Here is a 14,536-nt window from a genome sequence, read left to right as displayed (position 1 = left end):
TGAGAAATATGTTGTAAAATATAAAAAAATCATAAGCGGCACTGTGCTGGGTGCCCTTTAAGGCACCAAGTGGAAGGAGAAGGACACAAATATGACAGTGACAGACGATGGGAATCCTCCGTCTCCGCCTCCGCCTCCGCCTCCGAGTTCTTCGCTTGGATGACCCTAAGGCGGCAGTGGTCGCCTCTTCTTCCGGCTGCATCCGGATTAAAGTCATGTGCATAAGCCGGAAGTTGGAATATAAAATAACCAAATGTTGTATGTGCGCAGAAAGTAAGCGAAGTGGGCGGTTCGGGGAGCAAAGGACATCGCAGACTTGCGACTTTTGCGCTGGGAGGCGGGCGAAATTGTTATAAAGAGTTTGTGCCTGCAAGGGAGTAGTTATGGTTGCGAGGAAACAGAAATTAAGACACAAGCAATCCCCATTTTATACCGCACTTATACAATGCTTACAAATTATATATCAAACTACTTAGTACTGCAGGTCTGTTCACAAGAATAATGAATATAGTAAACGAACAAGTTGGTACTATAATCATATTTAACGTACATTACAGTATTTTAGGCAATTTTCTAGCTTCAAAACGTTGCTGGCACATTTCTTGCAATGCAGCTTTATGCACAAGTCGCATTAAAATCAATAAAGATACTCAGATATATGTGCGGCAGATCTGGAACTGTAGCTTATGTGCAATAGATTCCTTTTGGCTTCCTTCCGCCTCGCTCGTGCCCTTGAGAGGAATAGGAAAATAAAGGAAGACTTTCCCCAGCTCACAAAAAATGCTGCTTCAAACTGCGAAGCGCGGAGAGGAGCAGGGAGTGTTGTGCATCTGCAACTAACATCTCCCTTCAACAATCCCGGCCAGAATGCGAGTGCATCAATGGCGAAAAGGGCAGGCGACATTGCCGAGGCGGATGGCGGATGGCGCATCTTTGCTCGGCGGAAGAGGAAAATGCAATATAGGAAATCGTTTTTCGCACACTGAAAAATTCCAACTGAAAAAAGGGGGAGAAAGCTTGTGATTTCAGAAAAAACAAAACAGGAAGTTTATTTGTATGTGCCGCCGAGCAACGGCGAACGGGGGGGGAATCCTTTGCGGATTCCAAGAAGTTACACATTTCTGGTTACCAAAATGTGTGGAAAACATTTTGCAGTTGACAGCTAACTGAATTTATAGAAAGTTGAGTCGAACCCCCCAGACTGCACATGGATTTCGTTTTGAATATAAATTTGGTGTTTAAGGAAATGCTTTGCTGAGTAAATAGGTTGAAGCATAGAAGTTAGTATCCAAGTTAGTAACGAAGCCGTATTAATTCATAAAATTCTGCTCCTTGAGAGATACAAAGTTCAAACAAATAATTTCTTTTATTTATCGCTGGTACGTTCCTTCCACCCACTTGAAATTTAACTAGATCATAATCGAGTGTCATTCAAAATTGTTGCCTTCATTTGTTGCCTTGAGCACCGCTCCTGTCTGCCCTCCACATTCGTCCTTTCATCTAATTATATGCCGTGTCGAGCCACACGTGTCGCTTGTTAGTCGCGTAATTCAATAGCTTGAAGCATTTTTAATTGGACTTTTTGCTCCCCGTTTGGCGACACCACCACCCCTCACCTCACCCTCACCCTGTCCAGAGCCTAAATTAATTGATGGGTGTGCAAATTACAAAGCAACAAGTGTGCATCACGAGCCCCGAGTCAATTAATATTAAAGTCCTGGCAACGTCAACGGCTTGTGACCGAAGGAGATGCCTCCGGAGGAGCAGCAGCTTTCTTCGCCATTCAATTTGGCTTCAGTTTGTAATCGCATCAGCGTCGGCAATCTGTCAGCAGTCAGTTTACCTTGAGGTGGCGTGTCATTGGACAAAGTGAAGGGTAGTAGAGTGGAGTGTAGTGGAGGAGTGGGCGGATTGAGGACGCAGCCACTGGGATTGCAGGCCTACGGTGGCCAACTCATACATCAAGGTGATCAATAGCACTGCTTCTGGCGAACGATGATGGAGTGAGAGTTATGGGCGTGTGGCAGTTGGTTGGGTGGCTCCTGGTTGGATGTCCTGGAACCACTGCAAACCTATTCGATTTCACTGAGTGCGAATCTCGACATTCGGGGGACACATCAAAGAGTGTCACGATTTTAATGATAGAGAGGTCTCCAGGAGGGAAAATTAATATCTGTGTGAGTTGAAACCTCATTTACATAGCTCAGCAAAACCAGAAATTCCAGAAAATTTGAACAGAAACATGGCGTTTATTTAATGACACCAGGTTTTAATTTTGAAGTTAACCGTAAGCCACATTCATTTTTAAATCATCCTTACTGCAAACATTGTTTTTGGTTTTTTCTGTTTTCTGTTCCATGCTGGCTAAAATTGAAAGACCGCAAAATGTCAGCTGCCATTCGAAGCGTTTTGCTGTCATTAAAAAGCATCTCGAAAGTGAAAACGCGACTGATGACGCAGCTTTCACCCCTCTCTTTCCGACACACCTCCCCTCTCTGTCTATTCGTTCGCCCCGTCTCTTTCTACCCCGAGCTGGTTGCTTACGGATTTTGGATGCTGGTGGGTTGTATTACTGCTGACTGCTGACTGCTCATTGCCAGTGACGTTGACAGTAATTTGCACGAAAAGTGCAACCGCAGCACGAGGCGCGAGCCATGTTAATGCGCGTGTGACGGGGACAGGGATATGACAGTGCGACGGAGTGACAGAGACAGAGACAGAGTGACGATGATAATGCCGGGATGGCGGTGATAATGCTGCGAGAGATAATGACGATGCTGACGATGTCAGCAGTTGCAACAGCACGTGCTCCTAAACAGAGTGTCACACCCACACACGTACAGCAGCCAGTTGAGTGAAGCATCATATCCGCTTCCGTTTTGGCAATCAGCTGGCACTGGCCCATTTCCCCCCTTCTCCTTATCTCCGCCACTTTGTCCGCTCAACTTTCCTCTGCTATTCCGCGGTTTGGTGGCTGGAAATTCAGAGGCTGCGAGGAAAACTCGAGCGTAAATTGCTGCCTCTGGTATGTTAATTGCTATCACCTGAAAGGTGAGGAGGCGGCTACATTGTATACAAGTGGTACAATTTTAAGGAGAAAACTGATATAACCTCAAGAAAATACATAACTTGTTGTAAAGGAAATATTATATAATATTGTGTTTCTCTTTATATTATTGCAGGACCCGAGGGCTGCAACCTTTTCATCTACCATCTGCCGCAGGAGTTCACCGATACGGATCTGGCCTCCACGTTCCTGCCCTTCGGCAATGTGATCTCGGCCAAGGTGTTCATCGACAAGCAGACCAGCCTGTCGAAGTGCTTCGGCTTCGTCTCGTTCGACAACCCGGACTCGGCCCAGGTGGCCATAAAGGCAATGAACGGCTTCCAGGTGGGCACCAAGCGCCTCAAGGTGCAGCTGAAGAAGCCCAAGGACTCGAAGCCCTACTAGAGGGCGGCACCATCGGCAGCGAGGACACATCCCCGGACACATCGAGTAGAGAGGAACACTGAGATTTGTGAAATATGGAGTAGTCAATGAATGAAGAGTTGCCCGTGTAGAGCGCGCGTTGCAAGAGTAAATGCCAACGATGATGCGAATGCCAACGTTGTACGTATCATACAAAAACCAAAAACAAGAGCAAAAAACAGACATGAAATCTGTGCCAAAAAAAAGAAAAGACAGAATCACTTATGATTTAGCACGTTAAATGTTGAATTAGAAAGAAAAAAAAAAAAGAACAAAAATCAAAAACCTTAATGGCTTAAAAACGAAATCAAAAAGAAACGAACAACACAACACAACACTTAGACCGTAGATTAGTTAACTTTCTGTTGAAGTTCCCTTCGAACCCAATCTTTTACGACTCGTTTTCCTAATTTTAAACTGTCGTACGAGTTGGTTGAACCATTGCCTTTTATTAAATATTTTGTATACATCCTCATGACTCACAAACAAAAGAAAAAAATAAAAAAAAAACGAAAAAAAATTAATTACATAGATCGAGTGTTAGGTTTAAGTTTTTGATATAACTAATAATTTAATACATACTCTTTCTCTGTTTGATTTGTTCATCTCTCATGTTGCAAGTCACAATGAAGTTCTTTATTATAAATATATACCCACATGATATATATTCTAGTTATAGTTACAAGTTACTCGTTTTGTTCAATGGATTATCTCTTTTTATATATCTACATTTATGCTGACTCGCATAATTAGTTTTTAGTTATCTGATTTGTTACACCCCCAAACTAACTCACATATTTTATTTGTAATGAAAAATGGATATGTTTTTGTTAACCACAATATAAGTAATAATTCTTTAGTTGTATAATTAGTTGAACAAACAAATTCACATACGCTTCTCAGTGTTATTTATGCGATTTGTAAAGGAAACGAACTATGCCTAAAAAGACAACAAACCAAATGAAAATGAAAAACGGAAACCTTGTTATTTATGTTGAAGTCTTATTATTGGAGTTAATTATTTTAATTTTTTTAGTTTCTATGAATTGCCACATCATCCAAATTTTACACAAATCTGGTATTATATTATAACATTTGATTCATTTCATAGTAAACTTTTTGTTTTAGTTGAAGTTTAATTGGCTTTTTGTCGTTGCACATCTTGAAGTAGATAAGTGCCTTATGTAGCATACTTTGTTTATGTAAAAATCATGCACATATGTAAACATTCATACCACAACATACATATCTAAATAAAGTTTTGTTCTCTGTTTCAAATGCACAAAAACTTGACTTAAACAGCGTGCTTAAAATTTTGTTTTTGTTACTTTGGTTAATATTAAAAAAAGGTAATTATTTGTGATTTAGGCTCATGCATTCTTATACTTAAGTTCGTAATATTTTTTATTTTATTCTTTCCAGACATTACACGCTTTATTCACACAAACTCTGATCCTAACTAAAAAAATAACTAATTTATAAACTTCCGTTTATATTCCTTAGATGGTATGTTGTTTGCAAAGTTTCTCCACTTATTTAATTTTTGGAAAGGCAATGTCAGGTGGTAGTTGATGCAAGCCGCCAGTTGAAAGGTAAGTTTGGCTATATCTTTTAGTCTGGATATACAAATCTAATTTCATATTATTTCAGTTGAGTGCAAGTCGTTTTTACAAGACGCGTTGGTCCTTGAAATATGTAAATAATACCCGCTTGAGTCTCGAGAATCCTAGAAGAGATTGCCTATTCCACTGCTGTCGCAAAAAAATTTCCAAGAACTGTAAATTTAAATACCACAAAAATAATGGAAAATCTGTAAAAACCAAAAAAACTAATATGCAATCATGTTGTACGATAGCCAAGAAAGCCATTTTATAAGCTTGTAAAGCAAACTAATTTTAACAAAGTAAATTTATGAGAATACGGAATAATATCTACGTGTCGAATTCAATAAATTGGTTTTGAAGCTGAACAAAGCATTGACAAATCAGATGGATAGCTAAGTTCTTTTACGTTCGTAACTTAGTTTCCAAATTGATCGTTAGTCTTTGTTTCAAATATAGAATCTAAGCTGTGTGCATTTTATACAAACTATCTGGATGTGGCTTTAAATTAAACATAATTTCAGCGCAGAAATTAGCATTCACCTTAGGAGTAAGCTTGACAACATGAAGTGTTCTGTGTGTAATTAAATGTGTAATTAATAATTAGCAAGTAAGTGTACTTTTTTAGAGAAACAAAGCAAGGCTGTGTGTTCTGACTAGAATGTAAGCGAATTTCACTTTTGGACAAATGAAATTAGAATGCAATTTAAAATAGATGCAGAGTGGATATAAAAGTTTTGAATTAGATATTATTTGCCGAGGCTACTTTAAGGCAGTAAACAGCGAGAACGTAATTCTAGTGATAAAACGCAGTTGGTTAAGCGAATGGATTATATGTATTTATTGAGTCTTCAGTGTATATTGCTACACAACACACCACTACACCCCACACACAATCACACATCAGCATCCGAACAGAATAAGTAAATCAATAAAAGGTGTCATGATTTTTATTAAAAAAAAAGCAGAGCGCGTTTTTACTGGCCCAAACTTACACAAACTGACGCTGGATAATTTATCAAAAAAGTGTCTTGAGCCAAAAAACTTTGTGAGGGAAAACTTTCAGCCAACGCAAGTCAAGAAAAATGAACGGAAAACATACAAAATGTTGACGACTGAGGGAGAGAACGAGAGTAACTAAAGGAAAACTTCAACAATAAACGAAATATTTTGCTAAACTTGCGATTTGCATATGAGAAACTTTATGCCAATTGTAGAGCTGCCGGGGGCGGGTGAACCGAGGGTGCTGAATCCTGCGCTTGGTCCTGGCGAGAATCTAAAAACCGGGTGCGAGGACGTGTAAACAAATTTACCAACTACGTAAGGCAGCAGTTCGTTTTGCTTCTCTGCAGGCCGTGCGTAATCCAAATCCAAATCCAAGTCGAGTCTTAACGCAAGATTTATTCCCATTTAAATCATGCGTGGAAAGTTTTCCTCAGCTTCTGTCGACAGCAAATGCCAAGGGGGCGCGACGGAGCATACACAGCAATAATTTCGTCTTGGCATATTCAAACATTTTGGCATTTGATTAAGCCAAAAAGTTTTGGCAATCCTCTAGCCAAATCCCAACAGATAAACGTAGCAGCAGTGGTAAGCGAATTTAAACTTTGATTGTTGGCGTACGATAAGCGGCTCATTGATCATGCCATCGAATGACTCATTCAGCTTATGTTTTATGATTTGGCGGACCTTGTTGGGAGTTAAATTTATTAAAATTATAGGAACCCATTTAGCTTAGCTCAGCTAGAGGTATATTTATTTGTACTTAAATTGTAATACCAAATGCACTCTACAATTAAATGGTTTTTAATGTGAAACCAGGGTAGAAAGCCCCTAACTAGCGCTTACTCGGAATCGCTTTCGCTTCCATCTCCATCGGTTTCTGGTTAACAATTTGCCAACGTTTGATGAGATCTTTTGTTATGCTCCACTGCACAAATCGCTATTTAGGCCACTAAATTTGAGCCGCATCAACGAAGCGCGTTTCACCCGCGGTCCCGTGGGATTGTTGGGACATGTATGCAGGATGTATTCCCATCTAGACGTGAACATGAACATGAACACGGACAGGGACACGAACACCAACACCAACACCAATACTGACACCAACACCGACACGGTCATGAACAATATGGGGGAAGAGGCCTGGTCTGGAAAAGCGTTTCTGGGGAAACCGAGTCAGATTAGCAAAGTTTGTAATTACGTTGGTAATTGATTAGGTTCGAACAACAAACTGCTAATAAGATTATTGCAGTTGAGAACAAACCGAGCTGAAAAAACAAAAGCCCAGCCCCACAACAACCGCCCTCCAATCCGCCAAATTATCCTTCCACTGTGCCGGAGGATGAGATGAGTGGAGCAGAGTGGGGCACCAAAATTGTACCGATTTGTGGCACACAAGTTCTGCATACAGTCGGAAAAATAAATACGCAATGTGTGCGTTTGGTAAGTAATCATTACATTTGTTATCGCAAAACGAAATGGAAGTGCCTTGGCAAAAAACCAATTGTTTCTCTGAGTGTAGTTAGCAGTATCCTTCCCGAACAGCTCATTCCCATCCTGCGCTCCAGCATCCGCTGTTTGTTTGCACAATTTACCCGAAGGGGGCGTTCGGAGTATGGGCGTGGCAGGGGCCACAGTAAACTCACGCAAGCCGGAAGAACAACAATCGACCACCGAAATAACAATGGATTTGGCGCGTTTGCCCGTTTTTGGCATTGGGCGTATTGTTAATGGCATTGCACGCACATCGATGGGGCTCCCCCAAAATCAAGAGGCCGGGCAAGGGGTGGCTAAGGGGTATAGAGGAGTGTTAGTGGGGGGCTAGCAGCATCACAGATACAAATGCACACACAAAAGACAAACAATTTAGCGGCGTTGCAATGTCGACAAACAATCTGTGGCCAGGAAGATGGTGTGCAATACAAAAGTCGTGGGAGTTACTTAGACGGAGGGGCCAACGAAACAAGGCAAATGCTAATGGGTTCTATTGCTTACCACCACTGGAAATTGTGGGGAATCACAGAGAATGAAAAACAGATGCTAATATATTCACATATTTCATAAAATTCCTCAAAATCGTTCTTTTTTGTTAGCTTTTATAAATAAGCTGTGTTTCCAATATAACAACTAATTTGGAAAGAAGAGTGCTGCAAGCGCGACTAACTAAACAGTCGAACTAAAGAAATAAATATATCTAAATATTACTTAATTTCTTACTTAATTTATATGTATGTATATAATTATAATTATTTCAAAAGAAATAAGAAAAATATTTATCCATTTTTGAAGCTCTTTAGGTTTGCTTTTGGTTTTCTCACCTAGTGCATCGTAACTCTATGCACGGCAATCAATCAGCAGCTCAATTGCTCTTCCAACTGGCCATATCTTTGGTGTTCGCAGGACTTATGGATGCTACCGCAACCGATCGGCTTTCCCCCATGAACCCAACTTCAAGGAGAGCGACAACAGCTGATTAAAATCCTTGGCAGTCCGTTTCCTGTTTCCCATCGCATCCTGGCCCTCATCGCATCCTGCCCGTCATCGTCATCGATCACACTCCAAATCGAACTCGAATTGCACTCGCATACGCACAACGTTACAGCCACACACATGCATGTAGTGCACTGAAAAAAAGGGGAGATTACCTTACAACGATAACATGATTTTTTAAAGTGAAAGTGAGAATATATCTCCGCTAAAGTTACTAATCATTACATTTATAACCAGAAGTGAATATAATAAAGAGCTCCCATAGCAAGATATACTTTTCCAGTTTTGTTAACGATTTCCTCTCAGTGTGCTCAGCAAAGTGAATTCGATTTTGAAGGAGAAACCGAAACTCGCTGGGGAATCGCTGCAATTTTGCACGTGAACACGCTCAGCGTTCTTCCTCCGTCCGAAGCTCCTCCGCCACACCGACCCCTATATATCCGTATCACTTCCAGTTCACTTGACAGATATGGTGGGGGCGGCGGAGGGGCGTGGCCGAACGCCTTTCCCGACTCGCTGCTCCTGCTGCGCCTGCAGCTCCTATAGCTCCTGTTTTGAAATGCATTGGCAGAGACATGAACGGATGGCTCTGGGACGGCGAGTGGCAGTGCAAGAGATCAGGGGTTAGGAGGTGCAATTGTTATTTTTCTGAAGGGGGGCTTGTCAGGAGAGAAGGGGGGAGGGGAAGTGGGGCGGAGGGCAAGAGGGGTCATGTTAGCGAAGGTAAAAAATCTCGGCAACTAACCTAGTTTTTGTGCTTTTCATGCCACAGCTCCCCCTCGTATTTTTGTGTGCGCGGCTTTTATGACAGGCGGTTCAGTTTTCCACCCATCAATATGATTGCCCACTGAGTGTGTGCGTGTGTGCTTGTGTGTATGTGTGTGTTCGGATTCGAGTGAGAGTTTGAAATCCTTTACTTGTGGGATATTGCATATTGATTTGGCAAATGTGCCGGGGAATTGCTGTTGGGAGTTGAATTCATGGGAGATCCTAGCTATTTTTGGAAAACCCCCTCCTAAAACTGTGATTAAACCATAATCTCAAGGGGATCATACCATAATTTTTGACTTGATTTAAAGATTATACATTGCAACGTAAGCATTTCAAATATATGTATAATTCGCCAGGGGATAAATATAAATATACCTACCTATACGGAAAAATGTACGTCGTTTATCTACGCAAATATTGGAAAATTTATTGCCAATCTTGGCCAAATCCAATATGGTCGAGGCTAACCACTTCCGCCCAGCCAACCCTAATCACATCAAAGTTCGACCAGTTTTCCCGCTTGCATTGGTTTTCCTTTTTAGTTAGAATAACACAATTTATGCTTCCTGTTGTTTACTCGAGGTTTTTCCCCCACCGCCGCCGCAGCCTGCGTTTTATTATACAAAATGTTATTTATTTATTTATTTTTGCGGCAAAACTTATTTTTCCTGTTTCGCATTTCCCGTGCCCGTCTGCCGGTGATTACGCAGATTTTCCGGAGGGGGAGAGCGGTTCAAGAAGCCGCTGGCCAAATCAAAATAAAAAGGAAAATAAAACAACGGAAAAACAGAAACATTAAAAGCAGCCGCCACCGCTCAATTGAAGTAGCAAAAGGGGGTCGGAAAAATGGAAATGAAGAGGAGGGAAATCCGCTGCTCGAAATCTTGCCAGTTGTTTTCTTTGAAATGGAGCGGTGCACGTGGTAAATAACAAGCGCCAGACGAGGAAAACTTTGTCATACACCAGCAAGAAAATAAGGAGGAGCCATCATGAGCTGCCGAGGCCCAGGAGAGAAAAACTTTTCCATATTCCATTGAAAATACTCGTACTTGCTGCTTTCGATGCTCAATTTAACTGCCTCACATTCGACCATAAAATTTGAGCCACACACAATTCCATTTCATTTCACTCATATTCAGCATTTCCTTTAACGCTCCTTTCATTTCATTTGATATTTGCCGGCTAACGGTCCCAATCTAAATTAAATCAAATTCATGTGACAAAATGGCTTAAAATGCATTTTATTACACATTCCACATTCATACGGCTCGATTCGGTTCGGTTCGGTTGGATTTGGTGCAGTTCAGTTGCTGCTGTCCAATTTTATGCTGCTCGGTCGGTGTGCAGTCATAAATTTGCAGAAAGCATTTTGCAACATGAGAAAAACTCAATTAAAATGGACTTTAGCTTTATTTCTGCGTGACAAGACGCAAAGTTGAATATCTCACTCATTTCCATCCGACTGTCAGTCGACTTTTCCATCGCTCTGTTCAAAACTCTGGCGGAGCCACAACATGTACATCAAATATAAATATAGCAAGATGTGGCTAAGCTATTCAAAAAATGTGATACAGGAACATTAGATGCCCTTACAAAGTCAAGGTTACTAAGGTTAACAAAATATAATGGTTATCTTTTTATTTAAATATTTAAGCGCGATTCAGCATCCTAAAAAAAAATTAAATAAATTATATTTTTACAAGAGTAGGAATGCAGCAATGGGACATTTTCATTTGAGAGGGTATCTTCCATCTGACCTGCCTGTAGCTGTCTTCATTTGTAATGCATTCATCTTTTTCCTGCATATGTCTCGAAGTGGGGGCTTTGAAATTTGGGCTCCCTGTGTCCAAAAACTGCCACACGATACAGACAACAAGTAGACAAGTTACTGACAACACACCAACTCCCTCGCCCATATTCGCCCATTTCCACACACCCATTTCCACACACCCATTTCCACACACCCATATTCACACACCCATATTCACACACCCATATTCACACACCCATTTCCACACACACACACATACTGAGCCAGACTCATTTCTGCTTAATTCTGTGGTCTACTGCAGCAACATTTTTTGGCTTAGAGTTTTGGAGCTGCTCCAACTTCGTCGACTGTCTCCTTCTGACATTCGGTTTGCGGGTTTTGGTGTACTGGTGGTGGGGTACTGTTAAGAAATCAACTTTCTGGCTTCTGCGGTTTTTGGGGCTGGGGCTGGGCTTAAAACTGGAATTTTCCTTCTAATTGGCGCACTTTTGTTTAGCATATTACGTATACGCCTTGAGGACTGCGTAGAGATTTCCTTTTTAGTTCTAACATTTTTTTTTTCGGTTAGAGTGTGTGTGTGTGGATTAAAAGTCTTGCAAACGTCTAACAAGCTAAGCAATTACCATGTTTTATATGCCTAATGAGAAGCAGTTGAAGTAAATGAGGGCTTCCACTTAAAGGGGCTTCTTTCTTCGGCCAAAGTGTGCAATTTTGGGTGTGCTAAAGTAATAGAAATTCGTACTTTAACTTTTATGCTTATGTGTCATATTAACAGTTTTAAAATGTCTGTAATTCATTTTTGAATTACGAATTTGAACCTATTCGTCCAATGATTTATTTGGCAGAATTATTTTTTTTAAATATAACATATTTCTAAAATCCAGAAACCATTTTACGATTTGCCTTTGGGTATTCATTTCCGCGAATCCTTTATGTATTTCCTCTGATTTCACTGCGTTAGCACCAATACAATATTCCAATGTGATCCAATCACGGGTTTTATATGTGGCTCAGAACACCCTGGCTAATATGGCCCACTCCCACCACCCCATTAACCCATTCCTCCAGTCTTAACCCTTCGCACGTTGACGTTCGGGTACTGGCATATGGGAAAATCAACTGGCATTTGTGCCTGTGGCGTTCGCCTCTGGCTATGCTATTAAATTTATGACGCAAGTAAATTGAATTTTAAATTTGAGTATGACAAATGTGCCACGCCCACCTGAAACCGCCCACCTCCGGCAGGGGATAGAGATTGCCTATGAGTGGTGGCGCAGAAGTCATAAGTCGGCAAACGAGCTGCAAAAAATGGTTGGATTCGCAATGGAACAACAACAGACGTGACTCGAACAAAACATATAACCCAAATGTGTGGGCGTGGCAGGTGTTTGCCGCCCCTCCTGCCAGTTGGCAACGTGTTGACGCAACGACTAACTGAAACTGCCTGGGCTGACTGATTGAGTGAATTTGAGATTGACTGACAGTGGCGGTGTGGGAGGCACTTTTGGGGGGGAGGGTGGGGAAACATCAGGCAGCCCGACATAAGGGCAGCAAATCAAAATCAGCACAACTGTAATGGAAACGACAAATACGTGCGATGTTTTTCAAAAAATAAAGTTAAAGCTCGCAGGGCGGCAAAGTTGCCAGTATGAATTGCACAAAGAAATATATCAAGGATACAGAGCAAAACTAACGAGGCAGTTATTTCAAAAGTGGGCCAAGTTAATTTAAAGTGATGTAAGAAACAACAAATTAAAATACCGCTTGTACAATTTACAATTTTATAAATCGGTTTTACCTGGAAACTAGAACACAAGCCCCCACGAATGTTATTCACACCTCAAAAGCGACGTAAACAAATTACAATTGCCCAAACCAATTATCTGGCTTAGGGAAAGTCGAAGCAATTTTCTTTCTATTAGCCCAGAATATCAAATATGCAGAATAATACGCTTTCCAACGAAGGTGAAGTGCGGATGGCAACTTGAGAATTCCTCACACGTTGTCGCATTTGTTTTGCCATTGGCATCAAATGTAGCGTTAACTTTAACTTCCACCCATTTCCTCGCCTGCCCTCGGGAAAATCTCGGTGTGGAAATCAAATTACCAAAAACTCAACCGAAATGTTCAGCAAAAAACTCACGTGTCATGATGCACTTGAGACTGTGGCGCATTTGTCTGTCCCAGTGCCCTTCCTTCCCCTTGTCCCCAATCTGCTTCCGTATCTCCCGCATCAGCAGATTTCCCAGCTCCTGCAGGACTTGTCATTGTTTTCAGCAGGAGCTGGCGACTGATCCTGGGATAGACATTGACATTGTCTGACAACGCAAATCAAAAACGTATCAAATAAAACTTTGTACTTTTCCTTCTTTTCCATGTTCCTTTGCGAACTCAACACGTGCTCACCTTCGCCAACCCCCGGGGATAATTTCTCCGGCAGTGCGACAATTTTCGTGGAATTTCACAAAAGTCACTGGCACACTAGAGATGACATGGCGTAATCACAGAGGGTACACGGCATCCAAAAGAATCCCGAATTGGAAGTGGGGCGAGCTCTTGAAAAATACAATTTCGATTACATGGTGCCAGCAAAACTGTTACCCGATTTCGCTTCAATTCAGGCAGAATATGGAGCTTGCTGAATTTGAATGAGAAAGAGTTGTTCGAGAGTTGATGTTAAACATAACAAACTAACAATTTTAGCTATTTTAGTTAGCTTGCAAAACAACCTCTATCTGTAAGGCAGGAGCAAATATGTATTAAATATCTATTTATGTTTGTTAAATAAAAAAATGGTTTATGAATAGTTAAATCATGTAAGTTAAATCAAGTATGTGATATACTACTGTTAAATAAACTCGTTGCCCATTTACAATATTATCTGGCACTACCTTTACTTTAACAAAGTTTTGGACGCCGCACACAAAATGTTTGCGGACACGTGAGCTTTAATTGAGTGTGCCAGCCATTCCAGTTAGGAGCTCTTGTGGGGCGCTAATTAAATAACCAAAATGCTGCGTGGCAGAGCGTCGGTCGCCTACAAAACCTCGAAATGCATATGATTAACCTACATGTGGAGTGAATAACCCACTCCCCCAGCTCACGAATCAGCTGCAGGCGAACAGCCACCCTTGCCTTTTGCCTTTCGTCACTTTTTGAGTGGTTGAATGTGTGAAAGTGTGCTTGCATAATTTCATTAAAATAACTGTCAAAAATATTCACGTATGCCCGCCCACACACACGGCGTGGAAAACCCCTTCTTGGGAACCTAAATCCCGTACCCGAAACGCTTCAAATTCAAACGTGAATTTTTCAAAGACCACGCCCACTCTCCCACACGCCCATCGCCGCCCCTCTGCAGAGCTGTCAATAGGAATTCTGCAGGTGTCAAAAATATTTCAGGCATGGAAGTGACTGTCTACACATCCTTCT

The 14,536-nt window shown here is 41.3% G+C and overlaps 1 protein-coding gene across 3 annotated transcripts in view; it reads left to right on the top strand.

Moving 5' to 3' along the window:
* The window catches only part of LOC120443847 (CUGBP Elav-like family member 2), a 106,260-nt gene extending 100,863 nt beyond the window's left edge, over positions 1–5,397 (top strand). For 2 of the 3 annotated variants that reach the window (XR_005615602.2, XR_005615603.2), the window contains 3 exons: positions 3,183–3,610; positions 4,973–5,061; positions 5,120–5,397. Coding sequence is in view for 1 of the 3 variants with exons in the window: in XM_039623207.2 (XP_039479141.2) it covers positions 3,183–3,451 (269 nt within the window). In the remaining 2 variants the exon portion in view is untranslated. Of the gene's footprint in view, positions 1–3,182; positions 4,763–4,972; positions 5,062–5,119 lie in introns of those variants that run through there. The other variant, XM_039623207.2, reaches the window with a different exon arrangement.
* Positions 5,398–14,536: the final 9,139 nt, after the last annotated feature.

The sequence above is a fragment of the Drosophila santomea genome, chromosome 2L, assembly GCF_016746245.2.
Source record: "Drosophila santomea strain STO CAGO 1482 chromosome 2L, Prin_Dsan_1.1, whole genome shotgun sequence".
NCBI lineage: Eukaryota > Metazoa > Arthropoda > Insecta > Diptera > Drosophilidae > Drosophila > Drosophila santomea.
This window is presented reverse-complemented; position numbering and strand designations above follow the sequence as displayed.